This window comes from Amblyraja radiata, chromosome 15, assembly GCF_010909765.2.
Source record: "Amblyraja radiata isolate CabotCenter1 chromosome 15, sAmbRad1.1.pri, whole genome shotgun sequence".
In the NCBI taxonomy this organism is placed as follows: Eukaryota; Metazoa; Chordata; class Chondrichthyes; order Rajiformes; family Rajidae; genus Amblyraja; species Amblyraja radiata.
This window is the reverse complement of record NC_045970.1, coordinates 7,573,956-7,595,239: the sequence shown is the minus strand read 5'-3', so window position 1 is coordinate 7,595,239 and position 21,284 is coordinate 7,573,956. Positions and strand designations below refer to the sequence as shown.

General features: G+C 42.4%; 1 protein-coding gene across 3 annotated transcripts in view; it reads right to left on the bottom strand.

Annotated features, from left to right (window-relative positions):
- The window catches only part of myof (myoferlin), a 282,434-nt gene that overhangs the window by 176,694 nt on the left and 84,456 nt on the right, over positions 1–21,284 (bottom strand). For 2 of the 3 annotated variants that reach the window (XM_033033586.1, XM_033033587.1), the window contains exons 13-19: positions 21,010–21,113; positions 20,839–20,907; positions 15,345–15,388; positions 13,231–13,313; positions 7,997–8,032; positions 3,442–3,566; positions 2,237–2,350 (exon numbers count right to left, since the gene is read on the bottom strand). In XM_033033586.1, coding sequence (XP_032889477.1) covers positions 2,237–2,350; positions 3,442–3,566; positions 7,997–8,032; positions 13,231–13,313; positions 15,345–15,388; positions 20,839–20,907; positions 21,010–21,113 — 575 coding nt within the window. The remainder of the gene's footprint in view (positions 1–2,236; positions 2,351–3,441; positions 3,567–7,996; positions 8,033–13,230; positions 13,314–15,344; positions 15,389–20,838; positions 20,908–21,009; positions 21,114–21,284) is intronic. The other variant, XM_033033588.1, reaches the window with a different exon arrangement.

Genomic DNA, 21,284 nt, shown 5'->3' with positions numbered 1-21,284 from the left:
CTCAGGTTCGCAGGGAGAATGACAAACTCCACAAAGAAGGCATCCGAGGTCATGACTGGGGCCTGGTGTTTGGCATGGTGATGAAGTAGATTGCAGTATAAAATGATATGAAATTGCATGTCAAAAACCCCTTTATTCAAATACTCCAACACATCAAAGAGTTCTCCCATCGCAGTTTCCCAATGGATACTGCGGCAATGAGACCAACATAGATTATGAAGGAAGAATCTGTAGATGCTGGTTTACACTGAAGACAGACACACAATGCTGGAGTAACTCAGCGGGACAGGCAGCATCTCTGGAGAGAAGCAATGGGTGGCATTTTGAGTAGAGACCCTTCTTCAGACTGAGAGTCAGGGGAGAAGGTTTCAAGAGGTATGGAAGGGTAAAGTGTACTTAAGGTTGATGTTTTGTGTTCCTGCTGGGTGGATCTGGTTTTATACATCCCAAGTCTTTCCTCAATTATTGAAAATGCACCTAGAGGCCAAAAAGGAAGAAACATTCCAGCTGGCTGGAGATTGAATATTGCATGCAAGTTTTAAATCTCTCTTTGTGACATTACGTAAACTTTTTGTTTTAAAATCACTCTAATGGAGAGCTGGAGAGGATGTGCAAATGGTCATAAGAAACTTAGTGAAATCTAAGGACAAGATAATTGTAACAACGTGAAGACTCACTTTCACAGCATCATGAAATGTTACATCATCTAAATAATTAAGCAGGGGAATGATATCTGTTGGAGAGAGCCGACCTTTGAAGCGATGATGATAATATAATGGTAGAAAATATCAGGCTTGCAGTGTGGAAGGTGAGGACATCTCTGTCCAGCATTTTCCAGAAGGTGGATTTGGAGGGAATGTGATGGGAAGGGACACGTAAGGTGGAACAGGATCATAAGAATTGAAAATTAGATCACTGTTGTAAATACCTCACACTGCCTTGGCAAGACCAGCAGTCAGATCAAGGACATATCGTGCCCTGGCCATTCCCTCTTCTCCCCTCATCCATCGGGCAAAAGGTATAGCCTCCAGATTCAGGGACAGTTTTTCCTCCCAGCTGTTATCAGGCAACTGAACCATGCTACCACAACCAGAGAGCAGTCGTGAGCTACTATCTACCTCATTGGTGACCCTTGGACTATCTTTGATTGGACTTTACTGGATTTACCTGGCACTAGAGGTTATTCCCTCATCATGTATCTGTACACTGCAAATGGTTTGATTGTAATCATGTATTGTCACTCCGCTGACTAGTTAGCATGCAACAAAAACTATTCACTGTGCCTCAGTACACGTGGCAATGAACTAAACTAAAATACTACTATCAAATATTTACCATTTGACGCAGAAAAAAATGGCAACAAGGAATAATAAAAGCCTTCAAGTTTTAAAATACATGCATAGATTCGAAGACTGAAGAAGTGAATTAAAGAATATTAATTTCTGTGAGAGGAGATGATTAAAACAAGCAGACATTTCCCAGTTATCTTGGATCAAGTGAATTAGGAAATTGAGTGTTATATTATGTGGATGCAACGAGCAGCGCATGCGGGTTTACACAAAAAGAGAGACAAAGTGCTGGAGTGACTCGGTGGGTCAGGCGGCATTGCCAGAGAACATGGATAGGGACCCTTCTTCAGATCAATTGTAGAGGGAGGAAAGAAAGCTGGAAGAGAGGAGGGGCAGGATAAAGTCTGGTGGGTCATAGGTTGATACCTGATGGGGGGAGGGGAGGGTGAATAGGCAGATGGTGGACAGGAGCCAGAGATGAAAAGGCGTGAGACTATAGGATTCAAGAGCGGTGAAATGTGAAGCTAGAGGAATGAAAGTAAGGTGGAAGGGTTGGGGGAGGGGTAAAAAGGTGCCATTCCAGTTTGGGATATATATTGTGGATCTTCTTGCCAGTATCCTGGTTCTTTATTATTCTGCCCACGAGAATGCTTTTTAAAACCAAAGGATTATGAAGAATCACCACAATTAATCAAAGATAGACACAAAATGTTGGAGTAAACTCAACGGGACAGGCAGCATCTCTGGATAGAAGGAATGGGTGAAGTTTCCGGTCGAGACCCTTCTTCAGACTGAAGAAGGGCCTCGACCCAAAACATCATCCATTCCTTCTCACCAGAGGCGCTGCCTGTCCCGCTTACTCCAACATTGTGTGTCTATCTTTGGTGTATAATCAGCATCTGGGGCTCATTCCTACATAGTTAACCAAATTTCCGTGTTCAACTAACCTGAACAACCAAAACATCATCACTTGGTATGTCTTCCAGCTTCTTCTCTGGACTACCTTCAAGCTGTGTGTGGAGTTCAACTAATAGTCGGCCACGATATGAAACGCCTTCACCCTTAAAGTAAAAGGAAAATGAAGGTTTTTGGGTCAGTTTTTCCAACAACTAAAATGCAGCTGTTAAGATTGTGGCAATCTCGAAATTCAAATGACAGACTTTGAATGCTTTGTTGCTCGTTTTGTCATGGTTATTTAGAACTACATATCACTGAATAGGTTCAGATTTGCCATTACCAAAAGCATCTTGTGATCAAGCTCCTGAATCTGTAGTCTGTAATACGAATCGGTGCTTATATCAGATGACAAGAAGCCAATGGCTCAAGTCGAGTTTATTGTCATAAGCACAAGTACGAAGACAATAAACAATAGATGCAGGAGTAGGCCATTCGGCCCTTTGAGCCAGCACCGCCATTCAATGTGATCATGGCTGATCATCCCCAATCAGTACCCCGTTCCTGCCTTCACCCCATATCCCCTGACTCCACTATCTTTAAGAGCCCTATCTAGCTCTCTCTTGAAAGTATCCAGGGAACCGGCCTCCACCACCCTCAGAGGCAGAGAATTCCACACTCACAACTCTGTGTGAAAAAGCGTTTCCTCATCTCCGTTCTAAATGGCTTACCCCTTATTCTTAAACTGTGGCCCCTGGTTCTGGACTCCCCCAACATTGAGAACATGTTTCCTGCCTCTAGTGTGTCCAAACCCTTAATAATCTTATATGTTGCAATAAGATTCCCTCTCATCCTTCTAAACTCCAGAGTATACAAGCCCAGCTGCTCCATTCTCTCAGCATATGACAGTCCCGCCAATCCGGGAATTAACCTTGTAAATCTACGCTGCACTCCCTCAATAGCAAGAATGTCCTTCCATAAATTAGGGGACCAAAACTGCAAACAATACTCCAGGTGTGGCCTCATACAATACGTATAAGTACTATGGAGAATCTTGCCCCTGACACTGTTGCAATTTTATCCATTATACCTGCACCATGCCTCAGTTTAAAACTCATTCTTTGTGCTGAAGATATTGATTTCTGCAACAAAACACAAAGGAGCACACCAACATAATAGTAATTTCCGCGATTAAGTTATCGTATACATTGACACACAGTACTTACATCAGATGGAGAGTTACATTATTCTGACTCACCTTCCCATGGTTCAAGTCTTCGTAAGGATCAGGCAGGCCAGTGAATTCCCGAGGGCTCCCATAAAAGTTGATGAACGAAGGGCCAAAAGCTGGAAGAAACCCTACTGATTCTTCTCCCGTATCCCCTATCGAAACACAGAGTGGTCAGCAAACCAGACTGGGATCTTCAAAGCACTCACTCAAGTTAGTGCAAGTTAGTCTGTTAGCATGTGCACAGATTGCATAACAAATACACAGCAACTGCAGAGAGTGACAACATACTGAAAAGCTGGAGTAATAGCATGGATTATATGGTAGCAAAGTAAACGTTACTGTTCAATACTTTCTAGACAGCAACTATGATTTTCTTTCACCAGACTTCAAGGCCTCACTAACTCAGATTGCCAAGAACCAGATTATTTTCTTAAACTCCATCATATGGAATGAATAGTGGGAAAATGAAGAAGAAAGATACAGACATTCTCCCTTCAATGCCCACTGCAACCATGTCTATGGACAATCTCCTGAAACAAACAAAAGGGTGTTAAATTATAACTTTCTCACAGAGTTATGCAACCAAACAAAGAACCTACGACTTGCACCCATTGCTTGGGGTTGTTTCAATTCCCATCAGAACTTTTCTCAACTCGCTGAGAAGAGCTTGCAGTGGGGATCTGTTTTGTACAAAGACTCTCACTGTTTCCATGTGAGAATGTAATGGCTCTGCAGATGAAATACAAAAAAGGACTGAAGGCCCAGGGAAACCCTAAAGTAAAAATGGCTGCCATTAAATCATTGAACCAGTTCCCAAGTACCTTCATTCAACCGAATATGAACCAAGTCTAACCCTCTGAAGCCCCAAGTGGAAAATCTGAAGCAATAATATTTAAATTAAAAACCCAAAAAAACCCAACTGCTTTAATGAGATCACTTAACTGGAACCCAAGTATTAGCTGTATATACCCCAGTTTAATAGACAGTGCATCATTACACTGTGAATAAAGAATAAAGAGTCTTGTAACACCACCACATAATTAAATTACACAGAAGCATAAAGAGTTAGACACACATATACTTTAAATTCTTCCAAAACGGGTTTTGATATCAAATTTAAATGCCAATTCTACATTGCCCAGTTCTTTCACACACCCTCAGATAATGGATGAGAAAGTGTTTCCACCATGGGTCACAGTCACATTGTGGGTGTTGTTACCCAAGATTTAGAAATAATCATAGAATTTATTGTACTTATTCAAACATGTTGTGCCGAATCCCCTCTGATATACATAGTAAAGTATTGCAAAATTAGAACAAGTCCAAGTGCAGGCAGTGTCACTGGAGAGAAGGAATGGGTAACGTTTCGGGTCGAGACTCTTCTTCAGACTGAGAGTCAGCGGAGAGGGAGATACAGAGATATAGAGGGGTAAGTTGTGAGAACGAGAGTTGCAGACCTCCCAGGTCTACCGACAACAGTTGGAAAGTAGAAACAAGCGCAGAAGAGAAGGACACTGAAATCAGATCTACTAGAGATCCAAACTCATTAAATTCAAACCTGATAGTCAAAGGAATAAATTATGGCAGTTGGCCAGAGGCAAGGGATCAAGTTGGTCGTATTTCTTATTTACTTAGTTACTTAGGGAAGATGCCAACATGAATCTACACGATCACTTCTCTTTCAAAATGATAGAAAAATAATTATCAAACATTCTGCAGGACACCAAGAATGCCTTTCAAATATTTATCAACATCTGCTCTATAATTCACCCGTATAAAGATCAGAATTATTTGCTAATATATATATTTAAAAAATAATAATTCTGCAATAATTCAAAGCCTCAAATTGGTCAGGCACAGGAAAGCATAGTTATACTTAGCAGAGACCACATCTAAAGCGTTTTGGAAAGTAGTGAAAAACATTTCCGTGGAAAGAAAGAATCAATGCATTCTTCATGGGAATCTTGCTTTTTAAATGTTACACTTCGACTCGTGCTTCAAAACTGCTTCCAACTAATTATCTGAATGCACTTTATATCAAGATCCCACTCTCGTTACTGCAGGAGGGTCAAAAATATGGGGAAGAAAGTTAGAAAGAGAGTCTAAAGCAGAAAAAAATGAATAAAGACAGTAACACAGTCTATTCATGGAAACAATGCGTGGAAACTCCCGCCGGCTACGGAGCCAAGATCACCCCGTCAACGGGGGGCTCGAGGCCCCCCGACCGCATGGGAGGACAAAGAAGGGAAGAGATCAAACTTTTTTCCGTCTTTCATCACAGGGAGGAATGTGGAGGAGTCACTGTGGTGGATGTTTATGTTAAAATGTGTTTTGTGTGTTTTGTTGCTTTTTATTGGTTTTTATAAGGCAAATCAAATTCCTCGTGTGTTGCAAAACATACTTGGCTAATAAAGTATGATTATGATTGAATTGACAATTCCTTCTTTAATTAACAAACCAAATAGTAACTATGTGTCTAATCTTGTGCTTTTCAAACAAAATAATCATTTAGCTTCTGTGGAAGAACAAGACTTAATATAATAACAAGCAGTTATTTCACACACACACGCACACACAATGATTTTGAGCAATTAGTGTAGCTTTTGGCCAAAGCATGTGGGATCACTGTGCATTTTACCAGCATTGTATAGTTCCATATTTCTAAATGGGCAATGCCAATAGTTTAATTTTTCTGATAGTGCAAATTATTATTGGAGAAATTAAAAGTGCATCAATTTAAAAACAAATTGTATTAGTAAGTAAAATGAATTATATAAAAAGGCTTAAACATTTTGGCAGACAATTTGCAAGGAGCTTCCTAAGTACCTATTTGGGACAACAATGGACTAGAATTATAAAGATGGACATCATTTGGACAAAGGTAATATCAAACATGGCAGTAAAGTGATCTTCAGTACAGTCCACATCTTGCTCCGATACCCAATCTTAGCTGAATTGTCTTTCTATACCTCGTTGTCACCTTCCCCAAGCTGACAGTGATCTATTCTGCATTTTCCTTGATTTTCGTCTCCTTTTCTCTCTCGTTTTCACACCGTATCATTCCATATCCCTGTGCCTGCCTCTCCCCGAAGTCGGTCTGAAGCGTCATCCATTCCTTCCATCCAGAGACGCGGCCCGTCCCGCTGAGTTACTCCAGCATTTTGTGTCTATCTACACAATTACTCCACTATTTTAGACAATAGACAATCAGTGCAGGAGTAGGCCATTCGGCCCTTCGAGCCAGCACCGCCATTCAATGTGATCATGGATGATCATCCCCAATCAATACCCCGTTCCTGCCTTCTCCCCATATCCCCCGACTCCGCTATCTTTAAGAGCCCTATCTAGCTCTCTCTTGAAAGTATCCAGAGAACCTGCCTCCACCGCCCTCTGAGGCAGAGAATTCCACAGACTCACAACTCTCGGTGAGAAAAAGTGTTTCCTCGTCTCCGTTCTAAATGGCTTACCCCGTATTCGTAAACTGTGGCCCCTGGTTCTGGACTTCCCCAACATCGGGAGCATGTTTCCTGCCTCTAGCGTGTCCAAGCCCTTAACAATCAATATGTTTTTAAAAAAAACTCCAGAGTGTGCAAGCCCAGCTGCTCCATTCTCTCAGCTTATGACAGTCCCGCCATCCCGGGAATTAACCTTGTAAACCTACGCTGCACTCCCTCAATAGCAAGAATGTCCCTCTTCAAATTAGGGGACCACAACTGCACACAATACTCCAGGTGTGGTTTAACTAGGGCTCTGTACAACTGCAGAAGGACCTCTTTGCTCCTTTACTCGATTCCTCTTGTTATAAAGGCCAACATGCCATTTGCTTTCTTCACTGCCTGCTGTACCTGCATGCTTACTTTCATAGACTGATGTACAAGGACCCCCAGATCCCGTTGTGCTTCCCCTTTTCCCAACTTGACGCCATTTAGATAATAATCTGCCTTCCTGTTTTTGCCACCAAAGTGGATAACTCACTTTTGTTTTACATTGGAAGATTTTGTTTTACATTGGAAGCATTCTTAAAGCAAGAAAAGACTGAAGTGGCCAAAGAGGCCACTCGTGACTGCTATGCAGCTGTTACTGTTGGATGCACTTGTTGTTGAAGGGTTCACGGGGCTCAGTCTGGTTGATCAAAGTGCTGGGAAGCTGCCAATAACGAGTTGCCAGCCACGGCCAGGAATGGAAGGTGGGCCAGGAGAGAAAACCAACGTGATCACAGTCTCGTGGTGGACGGTTTACAACCTAGAATTTGCAATTTCATTTTTCATCCCAAAGTGGCACTAAAGGGAAATGTTCTGATGTTGTCACTTTACCAGTTAATGCACAGTGGGCCCACATTTGTTCAGAGTCTATTATAAGTAGGGAAAAGGATTGTCAAGCCAGCTAAACAGCTCAGGTCTTGTCGCCATTATGTATGAATACATCCATTGCCAAATATCTTCGCATCGTTCATTTACAGAGACAAATTGACCCAACTCAATTATATACCTTGTATTATACACACACTATAATCAGTACCCTGTTTTACAGCAATGCGTTATATTTGGCAGTGTATGTTCAAAGATTAGACCAAGAAATGAACCTTCAATTGCTGGAGAAGCCCCAGTTCCCTCATCATCTGGATTGTAGGAAAACAAAACATAGGTTAAAACATTTCAAAATAAGTTATTAGCCAGTCACAATGTTATAGGTACCATACAGAGCCAGTTTAATCTGCTTCATAACACCACTGTGCACGCAGTGAGCGAGAATCTCATGACTTTTCCATATATGTGGCATGTTTCAAGTGAACCCCTGCACCTTGTGGAGTAGTTTGGGAATGTGAGGTGTTGTGAAGATCATTTGCAGGCTGCTACTGCACACCATGTGGTGGATACAGACAGACATCAACCATATTACCTGACACATTCTGCATAACACCAGGACTTCGCAGGCACTCTGGAAAAAGACAATTAGAAAGCATTGTCTCCTGCAGTTAATTGGCACGTGGTATGCAGTTGAAATGCAAACCATAGAGGGTGAGTGATTTATTTTCAGATTGGGTCAGGAGTTAAGGACCTGTCCCACCAGCATGCGATTGCACGCGTCTAGCGTGACCAAAAGTGGTCGCTTGAGGTGTACGGCCTCGCGGGGCTGGCCCCACTTCGAAGTGTGGAGGCGTATGGAGTTGTGCGGGGCTGGTCCCGACATCGCGCGGGGCTCCAAAAATCTTGCACTGTCCGAAAATCCCGCGCGCCAATGGCCTGTCGGCCCGCAGGCGCATTGAGGGCATACGCAGCGTCTTGACTGGCGTACGCAGTGTCTAGACGTCGTACGCAGCGTCTTGATGGCGTACGCCTAGCTCGTGGCGTTGCGCGATGACGTCACCGCCCGACGCCGTGCAACGTCCAAATTCAGGCGGCTCACCTCCTGCCCAGCTGATTGGTATGATGTCTGGACCAGTCCCGCACAACTCCATATAACTCGTTGCTTGGAAGTGGGACCGGCCCCGCGAGGCCGTACGTCTCAAGCCGCCACGTTTGGTCGCGCTAGACGCATGCAATCGCATGCTGGTGGGACAAGTCCTTTATATTGAGGAACAAGTACAGATGTCAGAAACCTCTCTTCATTTGTCAATTTGTTCAGTTACTTTGTTTACCAGCTCCCAGTTTGAAGTGTAGAAAGTTAAACTATAACAAGGTACCTACCAACCTTGTCCACGTCTCCCACAGCTAAAGAGAAAACATGTTTACAATGATTTTTACATTAGTTAATAACAAGGACGTGCAGATTCAGAAAAGCATGTTCAATTATAGACAATCTGAAAATGTAATAGGCTCGCACTCGATGCCGTACGCAGTTTTCCATAAATGAAAGGAATTCTGCATTAATTTTTGATAGAAAAAAATTAAACCATGGGGAAAAGCTTGCATTTTCTGATCTTTTCATTTGTACATGACTACAAATAAACCCGTACCGTTAGAACATTTCTCATAAGGATAGATCATACATCAGGAATGGTAGCGTGCCAGGAAGAATTGAGGATCAATGAGACCTTGGTGTACAAATCTAAACGTCCCACAGGGTGACAACACAAAGTGACATGGTGGTGAGGGCGAATACAACATTCCAGCCATCACTGGTTGGGGCTCAGTGTACAAGGGCAAGATATAAAGCTTTCTGAATGGAGGGCACAGTTGGGATAGAGTTTGGGCTACATGTTCTCTAGTAGCCCAAACAACATGCTGCAGTTAGCAACACAAGAGGGGGCAAATAACTGTTTTGGTCATTGGCCTCGTGCTGGAAACTCCATATGAAAGGGCATTACATATTTATGTTTGAAACATGTCTCCCAGTGGTCCGTCATTGAGATGGATGAGCTTGTAGCACAGTTAGAGATTGGCAGGTACAACGTTAGGGGCATCGCGAGTCGTGGCTAAAATAGGACGAGCTGGGAGCTAAATATCCACAGATGCACGTCCTATCAAAAAGACAGGCAGGTGGGCAGAGGGACTCTGTTCGAAAGGAATGAAAACCGATAGTTAACAAGAAATGGCAGGTTCAGAAGACATAGAATCTGTGTGGGCAGAGTAGAACTTCTGCCTTACAACGCCAGAGTCCCGGGTTCGATCGGACTACAGGTGGCTGTCTGTATGACGTCTGTACGTTCTTCCCGTGACCTGCGTAGGTTTTCTCCGATATCTTCAGTTTCCTCCCACTCTCCAAAGACGTACAGGTTTGTAGGTTAAATTGTTTGGTGTAAATGTAAAATTGGCCCTAGTGTGTGTAGGATAGTGTTAATGTGTGGGGATCGCTGGTCGGTGCGGACTAGGTGGATCGAAGGACCTGTTTTCATGCTGCATCTCCAAACTAAAATAAACTAAAAAAAATCCAAATGCAAGGGTCAAAACTACCTAAAGGGAGTTAAGAAACTGCAGGGGTAAAACAGATGGTGATGGGAGGTAGGCCTCCAAATAGTAGGCAGGATTTTGGACACAAATTATATTAGGTAATCAAAAAGCAAATGCAATGCTAGCATTTATTTCGAGAGGGCTTGTGTACAAATACAGGGATGTATTGCTGAGGCTCTATAAGGTGCTGGTCAGGCCGCATTTGAAATCTTGTGAGCAGTTTTGGGCCCCATATCTGAGGAAGGATGCGTTAGCTCTGGAGAAGGTCCAGAGGAGGTTTACAAGAATGATCCCAGGAATGAGTGGGTTAACCTAGGATGAGCATTTGTCGGCACTGGGCCTGTACTTGCTGGAGTTTAGAAGAATGGGGGGGGGGGGGGGGCCTTATTGAAACATACGGAATAGTGAAGGCTTGGATAGAGTGCATGTGGAGAGGATGTTTCCACTAGTGGGAGAGTCTCGGACTAGAGGGCACGGCCGCATAATTATAGGACGTTCTTTTAGGAAGGTGATGAGGAGAAACTTATTTCATTAGAGGGTGGTGAATCTGTTGAATTCTTTGCCACAGAAGGTTGTGGCGGCCAAGTCAGTGGATATATTTAAGGCAAAGATAGGCAGATAGATTTTTGATTAGTGCAGGTGTCAGAGTTTATGGGGAGAAGGCAGGAAAATGAGGTTATGAGGGGGGAGATAGATCAGCCACGATTGAATGGTGGAGTAGACTTGATGGGCTGAATGGCCTAATTCTGCTCCTATCCCTTATGAAGTCATGAGCATAAAACAATGGATCAAGAGAGGTACAGCCAACGTTCCACAGCTGTGACGTGATGCTACTTGGGTGCCCATTAAGGGGGGTGGGAGCGATTTTAAAACATTTGCTCAGCATTCATATGTTAACACATTGGGCATTAATTAAAATTTCAAATGAGGTGCCGATTCAACTTTGAGTTGAGTTAGTTCACTCGGTGGAAGAGCAAATTATATTCCCATTAAGTGGCATGGAAACCATAAGCTGTGGGACCCTCAAAAGTAAAATACTGCAAATTAGGCATGTAAAAAAACCCAATGTGGCCGTGGTGGATTTCAATATGCGACTGAAAATCAGGTCAGTACTGGAGCACAAGAAAAGGAATTTGTAGAATGCCTGCGGGATGGCTTCTTAGAGAAGCCCATGGTCGAGTCCACTCAGGGAAAGGCAATTCTGGATCTGTTGGTGTGCAAGGAACCAGGCTTGATTAAGGAGCTTAAGGTGAATGAAGTGTTCATAATATGATAGCATTCAACCTGCAGTTTGAGAAGCTGAAATTAGATGTATCAGTATCACTGTTGAGTAAAGGTAACCACAGAAACACGAGGGAATGAGCTGGCTAAAGTTAATTGGAAGGGGGACCCGGGGGGAATGACAATAGAACAACCATGGCAGGAGTGTCTGGGAGCAATTGGAAAGACAAAGTGCATTTCCATCCCAAAGAGGAAGAAACATACCAAGAGGAGAATGAGGCCACAGTCATTGACAAAGGAAGTGAAAGATAGCATAAAAGCTAAAGCATATAACAAAGCAAGTATTAGCAGAAAGCTAGAGGAAGGGGAAGCTTTAATTATCCAGGATTCCCAAAAGGCTAATTTGGGGGGTGAGTTTGCAGTAAGGAAGGCAAATGCAATGCCAGCATTCATTTCGATGGGACTAGAATATAAAAGCAAGGATGGAATTCTAAGGCCTTGTAAAGCATTGGTGAGGCCATGTTTGGAATATTGTCAGCAGTTTTAGGTCCTATACCCGAGGGATATGCTTGTTTTGGAGAGGGTCCAGAAGAAGCCTATGAGAATGATCCTGGAGAAGATTGGGTTAAGGTACGAGCAGCGTTTGACAGTTCTGGGCCTATACTTGCTCGGGTTTAAGGAGGGAATCTCATTGAAACCTACTGGATAATGAAATGCATAGATTGAGCGGACAAGGAAAGGATGTTTCCAGTAATGGGAGAGCCCAGAAGATGAGGTGGAATTTCTGGAGCCAGCGGGTGGTGAATCTGTGGAATTCACGACCACAGATGGTTGTGGGGGCCAACACACTTGAAGTTTAAAGTGGAGATAGATAGCGTCTTGATTAGGAAGTGCGTCATAGGTTACGGGGAGAAGGCAGGAGAATGAGGTTGAGAAGGGAGAATAGCCATGATTGAATGGCACATAGACTCGATGGCCTGAATGGCCTAATTCTACTCGTATATCTGATGGTTATTATGATTGTGGTTGAGAACTGTTCTTTTTACACCAAAGCCAAATATTACAAATTAATGGCATTGAAAAGTAATTCAGCTTGTTAGGAAGTACAGGGAACATAACTTACTTCAGCATATTCCACAGTGATCTTATGGACCACAATACAATATTAAGCCGGAAATGAAGATTGCATTCAAACGTCAAATAGTGCACATATTGTGTGATTGTAAAGTATAGGGAACATATACAACCTCAGGTATATTTCACTTGAGAATGCAAGAGTGTTACAAATCTAATTGACCCAAGATAAAGGCAAATTACTCATCAATTGTGCAAATGTGCTCTTACTCTATTTAAGGGGCTGTCCCACTTGGGCGTTATTTGCGTGTCATTTACACGATATCATTTACGCGTCACGACGCGACATCATTTTTGCGTCATGCGCATGTTGTGACGTGGTGGCGGAGGTTATGACACGCGGATGCGCTCGGCGCTCCAGGGTTTTGGGATTCACAAAATCTTCGCGCGCCACCTGCGTGACGCGCAAATGACGCCCAAGTGGTACAGGCCCTTAAGTATTATCAAATCAGAACCACAAACTCAGATTCCTTTCCCCGTAAAGGAGTAATCTTCTATCCAAAACTCCTCAGTGGAAGCTTCCAATTGCAAATCAATAGCAACAATATAATGAAGGGAATAAAGCACAAACCTTCAACTTCTCCTCCGGATGAAGCTATCTTGGTCAGGAACAAATACGCCGTCCCAATTGCATCATTTCCAGTCACCCGATCCCTAAAAGACGTGTATATATTTGTTGTTATTACTGCCTATAATTAGGCCGATCCAGATCTTATCCTGGCAATAAGAAGCCAGTGGAAGGCCAACAAAACAAAAACTGAATATGCCATCCCATTCATTGTTCCAATTTATCAAGTAAACAAGACGACTAGAGGTTAGCAAGCTACTGAACGCAAGCAAAACAAATCAGAACAGTTCCCAAATAGTCGTAAAAATACAGTAGTTTCCACTTTCATGCCTTATCCACTAACCCTGGCAGCGCATTCCAAGCACTCACCAGTTCTGTGTAAAAATATATGCCGCACACATATCTTTTAATCTTTGCCATAATCTCTCACCTTAAAGCTATGTCCTCTAATATTTTATAATTCCATCCTGAAAAAAAGGTTCCGATTATCTATTCTTCTCATAATTTTACATACTGCTCTCAGGTCTTCCCGCAACCTCCAGCATTCCAGAGAAAAGAATCCAAGTCTGCACAACCTCCCCCTATAGTTAATACCCCTTAATCCAGGCATTGTTCTAGTAAATGTCATCTACACCCATTCCAACATTTCCACATACTTCCTGTAATGGTGACCTGAACTCCACACAATACTCTATATGTGGCCTCAAAGTACAAAATGCTGCTTCATGACTTCCTGACTCTCATGCTTAATGCCCTGACCTATGAAAGCAGGCACCACATATTCCTTCTTTACCACTTTCAGGGAGTTGTGGACTTCAACCCCAAGATGCCTCTGTACATCAGTGCTGGTAAGGGTCATGCCATTAATTGTACATTTAACCTCAAAACGTGCAACACCTCACACATTAAATTCCATCTGCCATTTCTCTGCCCATTTCAGTAACTGACCTGTATATCCCAGTGAAATATTGACAGCCTTCCTCACAGTCTGCAAAGCCAGCAATCTTGGTGTCGTCTGCACACTAACTAACCAACCCATCTGTGCTTATGTCCAAGTAATTTCTATATATCACTAAGAGCAGATCTGTCCTGGACAGATCCCTGCAGAACTCCACTGGTCACCGACCTCCAGCCCGAATATTGTCCTCCCACTGCAACCTTCTGTCCAAGAGTTAGCCTGTTCTATACCCATATGGCCAAATCACTATTAATCTTCTGGATCAGCATACCAGGGGCGACCTTATCAAATACCTTACTGAAATCCACTGCCCTATACGCACTCATCATCTTTGTTACCTCCTCAAAAAAACTCAATCAAATTAGTGAAATACGAACTGCTGTGTACAATGCCATGCTGACCGATCGCAATTAACCCATTCTCTTCCAAATAGGAGCAAATCCTGTCACAAAGAATCCTTTTTAATAGCTTACATCTGCACTTAAGCAATCTGTGGAATCAATGGCATCTACCAGCATGAATCAACTTTATTAAATAAATTTGGTACTTGACAATATAATTTGAGGATTTTGTAATGCAGTCAACTGAATTATTACAATTTGAAGGAACAAGAACATTTAGCAAGATTTGTGTATAATATTAAACATTGTTCCCGCCCCCCGTAGCATACATCAATCATTCTTTTAAGTCACATTCCTTATCTGCAAACTTATTTGCTTTTTGATTGTCATTAAAGAAAAATGGAGCACTTCACGTCCCACAATAAGTTACATAACTAAAAGATCACTAATGAATAAAAACCCCACACTGCTAATGTACAGAGGTCCTGCACATTGATCCTGGTAGGGATCCAGCCTGATCCAGACATATTCAAGTTATAACCACCTGCTAAAGCAGGAAACTTTTCTATTAGGACAAACCTACCTTTTAGTAAATGTGCCCAAGTCGTAACTAAAGTGCAGTTACTCTCTCTTAAACACGCAACTCCCTGCCTCACATCTTCTTTGCTTCCCTGAACTTCAGCATCAACAAGGTGACTGTCGAAGATGACACTACCCCAAGCTCAATCATTTCTAGGAATTATCTACACTTCTCCATTCACATAAAGCATTCAATTAAATCAATAATCAGGGATTCAAAGGTTTTGCTGCATACTTACCAATCAAAAACAGTCAAGCGTAGTTTCTCACACATCGATGGAAACTGAAAGAGGGCAAGACAAAAATAAATAAATAATTGTTTATACTATGTTTATTATTGAAAGTTTTAACAGGTAATTTAATCAAGCCTTTTCGTATACAGACAAAGTAACCAATTGAATGCATCTCGTACAAACACCTTAATGGGCCTGTCCCATGTAGGCGACTCTTTAGGCGGCTGCCAGGGACTAATTGTAATGGAATTCACCTGCGCCAATCTACAACAGCACCCACGACAACATCTACGACAACATCTACGACAGCAGAAATTGTCGCCACTATCGGCAAAACATTTTCAACATGTTGAAAATTTAGCAGCAGTCGCCTGTAGTTACCCAAACAAATTGCCTAAGTGGGACAGGCCCATTACTCTCAGCAATGTAGTAGTACGGCAGTAAGCAATGTACCACTAACTTGATTTGTAAGCAGGTTTAATACTACACTTTGAACATTTTAAGATAACTGGAACTCGACATAGGAAAGTAGAATGATCACGTCAACCATTGGCAGAGACCTTTTGATCCCTGCATCTAAGATTTCAATAATGATTCTGCTTCAGTAACTTCAAGAGTCAAGAGTGTTTAATTGTCTAATGTACTGAAAAGGAACAATGACATTCTTACATGCAGGAGCTTACAACAGGTTAGTAAACACAGCACTCAATAGATAGCACAAGAAAAAACCCACAAAAAGTTCAATAAGTAAAAAACTCTATACATTGCGAAACAAAAACAAAGTCCAAAGTCCCTGGTATAATAGCCCAAAGTTAAGTTTAAGTCGCCCCTGCTAAAGGGAGGCCACTGCCATGCTGGAAAGAGTACAGAGAGGATTTACAAGGATGTCAACAGGACTTAAAGGCCTGAGTTATAGGGAGAGGTCGGGCATGCTAGGACTATATTCCTGGGAACGCAGGAGGATGAGGGGCAATCTTATAGAGCTGTATCGGATCATGAGGGAAATAGATTGTATGAATGGACAGAGTCTTTTCCCCCCAAAGTAGGGGAATCAAGATGGGAGGGGAAAAGTTAATAGGGACCCGAGGGGCATCTTCTTCACGCAGATGATTGTGGGTGTATGGAATGAGCCGACAGAGGATGCAGTTGAAGCAGTTAATATAACAACATTTCCCAGACATTTGGAGAGGGAAGGTTTAGAGGGAAGAGGGCCAAACGCAGGCAGGTGGGACTACTGTTGAGGAGTGACCTTGGTCAGCATGAGCAAGTCGGGCCAAGGGGCCTGTTTGCATGCAGTATGACTCTAGGACCTTTGCACCATCAGGTCACGCTGCTCCAAGGGAGATACAGGATACACCAAGTCAATAAAAGTAAAAATGCAAATTCTAAAATTCCAATTCAAATTTAAAAACTCATTCAGCAGGTGATAAAACCATTATGGTATCTCTTTCAATGATGCAAAGCAGTAACAAAAAATTCCATTGAGGGATAACTTTCAGACCGACTTGCTTGATGAAAAAGTCCACTATAATCCTTGTCACTCTTACAATAACCAAGTAACTCGTACAAAACAGCAGAATACTGCAAACATTAATCATTCTTATGGGATCACACATAAACAATCATGGAAACGACATAGCTAATCAATGAAGTTTACAGTTTTATTTCATTTGTGTTTTTACAACACGATCTCAAAAAATGATCTGCAAAAACGTCAGCAGGAGAAGGGTGTGTGTATTGTGTGAAAGCTACTGCAAGGGTCCTAATTTTGGCTTTGACATTAAATTTTCCGTTACAATCAGCTGAGCGCCCTATTATTACTTGCATACTAACAATTACAGTATGTCATGATTTCCAATCACCAGAGTTGTGATCTTTATTTGGGGAATACAGTAAACCCTCATTATAACAGACCATAGAGGAGGGGACTGGTGTCCATTATTGCCGATTGTCCTCTATAACTGAATAAGGTTTTATCATTGTATAAGTCGTAGAAACAAACAACTGCAGTTGCTGGTTATAGAGTCAGAGTGATACAGTGTGGAAACAGGCCCTTCAGCACAACCTGCCCACACCAGCCAACATGTCCCAGCTACTAGTCCCACCTGCCCGCATTTGGTCCATATTCCTCCAAACCTGTCCTATCCATGTACCCGGCCAACTGTTTCTTAAATGTTGGGATAGTTCCAGCCTCAACTACCTCCTCTGGCAGCTTGTTCCATAAACCTACCACCATGTGTGTGAAAAAGTTAGCCCTCAGATTCCAACCTAATCTTTTCCCCTTCACCTTAAACGCATGTCCTCAATTCACCCACTCTGGGCAAGAGACTCTGTGCATCTACCTGATCTATACAGAAAAAGACAAAAAATGCTGGAGTAACTCAGCAGGTCAGGCAGCATCTCTGGAGAACACGGATAGGTGATGTTTTGGGCTGAGAACCTGCTTCAGATTCTTGGTCTGGGACAGCGCCTGGAATCCAGGTGAGTTGATGGCCCTGGCTTGCTGGCGACCAGAGGGAGGCAAGGATCTGTGGAGCTGGGGTGGCAACATGAGACCAGCCAGGGGCAGTGGTGTCGATGGTGGTGGCCATAGCAAGCGTGATATGAGTATGCTGGCTGTGGCATCAATGGCGACAGGTGCAGCCGGGGTGGTGTTGGTGGCAGCAGCAGCAGGCATGGCCGGGCGGGCAGGCAGCAGGCATGGCTGGGCTGGCGGCAGCAGTAGAGGTGATGTGGGTGGTTGGCGTTGCGAGCAGCTGTGGCGACACCAGCCTGGAGTGGCACAGGCAGCCGTCCGTAGTCTAGTCCCCTATAACTGAGGTCAGTTCTAAATAGGCCCGTTAAACCAAGGGATTACTGCATATTACTTATGGTGATGAATATTGGTGAACAAGTTCCTTCTACAAGCAATTGAATAAAAAATACTGGAGTTATCTTATTCCTAACAAAGACACACTAAAGTATTATACATCATGTAAACTTTAAGTACTGCCAAGTACCAAGTCAACTTTTGTAGAATAAGAGGGTCCACTTTCAAAGTTAACCCCAAGTCAGAGAGATTTGGAGAGAAGCCAAGTTGTTGTACCCAGCCCACCACTGGTTGAGTTGGGGAGAGCTCCCATCATTACTATTCAACAATTACTAATTATGTCCATAGATGATTTAACCAACACTGGTGGACCCTCCTGTGTTCTTGAAACATAATTACTCAGTAATGATGGAATGGAAGAGATATCTAGAGCATGTAATGCACATTTAGTAATTGTCCAAGGAAGTCAAAATGTGTCCATTCAGCAAAAAGTTTTTTCCATCCATATCATTCCATGCTGCTAGTTGACTTCCTGTAGCGACATTTGTTACATCCTCTCCAAATACAAGAATCTCACTCTTTATTTGCACTTTCAAAAGAGCAACAAATTCCACTGATTCACCACCATCTCACTAAAGAAATTCCTCCTCATCTCCATCCTTAGGGTACATCCTTTTATTCTGAGGTTGTACCCTCTGGTCCTCAACGCTCCCACTAGTGGAAACATCCTCTCTACATCCATTCCATCTATGCCAAGTATTATCCGGTAGCTTTCAATGAGATCCCCCTTATCCTTCAAAACCAGCAAGTACAGGCCCAGAGCCTTCAAACACTCTTTATATGTTAACCCAAGCTTGTAAACCTCCTCTGCACCCACTCCAAAGCCAACACATCCTCCCTCAGATATGGGGCCAAAAACAGCTCACAATACTCCATACGTGGCTTTACCTGTACCTTGTAAAGCCTCAGCATTACATCCTTGCTTTTATATTGTAGCCCCGCTCAAAATGAATACTAGTGTTGCATTTGCCTTCCTAACCGCTGACTCAACCTGCTTATCGACCTTTTGTGAACCCTGAACCAGCACTCCCAAATCCCCTTCCCTCCGATTTACAAATCCTCTCCATATTTAGTAGTCTACCCCTTTATTCCTTCAACCAAATTGCATGACTATACACTTTGCTACTCTGTATTCCATTTGCCAGTTCTTTGTAAACTAATCACACTGTAATATGCTGTTCTTTCATGATAACATAGCAATGTTGGGCGAGTAAAAGACAAGAAATTCATAAAAATTTACATATGCAGTTGCTGTGTAAATATGAACAGGGAAATTTATGCTAAAGGACAAAATCCATGACTTTCAATGGAAAATGGCTCCTATTACTTTTGTCTAGAGATACTGCCTGTCCTAATGAGTTACTCCAGCTTTTTGTGTCTACCTTCAGTTTAAACCAGCATCTGCAGTTCCTCTCGACACTTCAAATGGAAACTTAATTAAACTCATTCAGTTTTGCTTAACTCTTCTCCACCCATCACTACTATTTAATCTAGACAAAACCACAAGGACCTGAAGGTCCGTGTATGCATATTCATAGATACATAGAAAATATGTGTGGGAGTAGGCCATTCGGCTCTTCGAGCCAGCACCGCCATTCAATGTGATCATGGCTGATCATCCACAATCAGTACCCCGTTCCTGCCTTCTCCCCATATCCCTCGATTCCGCTAGCCCCAAGAAACTCTCTTTTGAATGCATCCAGTGAATCGGCCTCCACTGCCTTCTGAGGCAGAGAATTCCACACATTCACAACTCTCTGGGTAAAAAAGTTATTCCTCATCTCAGTTCTAAATGGCCTATCCCTTATTCTTAAACTGTGCTCCCTGGTTCTGAACTCCCCCAACATTGGAATTTTTTTTCCTGCATCTAGCTTGTCCAGTCGTCCCAGGAATTAACCTCATGAACCTAAGCTGCACTCCCTCAATAGCAAGAATGTCCTTCCTCAAATTAAGAGACCAAAACTGCACACAATACTCCAGATGTGGTCTCACCGGAGCCTGTACAACTGCAGAAGGACCTCTTTGCTCCAATACTCAAATCCTCTCGTTATGAAGGCCAACATGACATTAGCTTTCTTCACTGCCTGCTTTACCTGCATGCTAATCTGACACCATTCAGATAATAATCTGCCTTCTTGTTCTTCCCACCAAAGTGGATAACCTCACATTTATCCACATTATACTGCATCTGCCCACACACCCAACCTGTCCAAATCACCCTGCATCCTCATAGCATCCTCTTCACAGTTCACACTGCCACCCAGCTTTGTGTCATCTGTAGATTTGCTAATGTTACTTTTAATTCCTTCATCTAAATCATTAATATATTGTAAATAGCAGTTTTGTTTTTCATTGTTGTTTTGTCATAATGTTATCATATTTCTCTCAACACGTGACACCGCACCAGCCCAAGTGAAAAAAATATTAAGGATTTAATTCCAGTTTCCACTCATTTGATTCTATAGTATATCAACAATTTCCAAAATGTTTGTGGACAGAAAGCATCAGATCAAGACAAAAAAAGAAGAAGCTCGAAATGCACTGGAAAGAACAAGCATATGATAGTGGCCACTTATGCAATATAGCCACAGTCAAAGCAATCTTAGATAATGAAATGCAAGCAGATCCTACCTTGACTTGAAGGTTGATAACTTGGTTCCACTCTGGATTTGCATTCTTTTCTATTATCTTTGTACAAAGCTTAAAACAGAAGAAAGAGTCAGTGTTACACATGGAAGGTAATTAGTAGCATGCAAGAATTCCATACACGCCATTGGAAAATGGATATGGGCAGATTCTCACCTTTTTCCCAGCAAAACTAACTTCCACGTATGGATCCACTAGGTTTTTCTTGTCTGTGCCTGCTCCAAATAACGACTTCACACTTTCTACAAAGGCATCATCCACTAAAAAGTAAAAGAAGAAGAAAATTCACCACCACTTCCTTCACTCCTATGTCATTTGAGTGCATTCTGCACGACAGCGAAAAACACAGAAATACAATTTAAAAAAAAATCACAAATACAAATTTAAATGACAAATTCAAACTAAATCCTGGGCTCAAAATCTAGAAAATC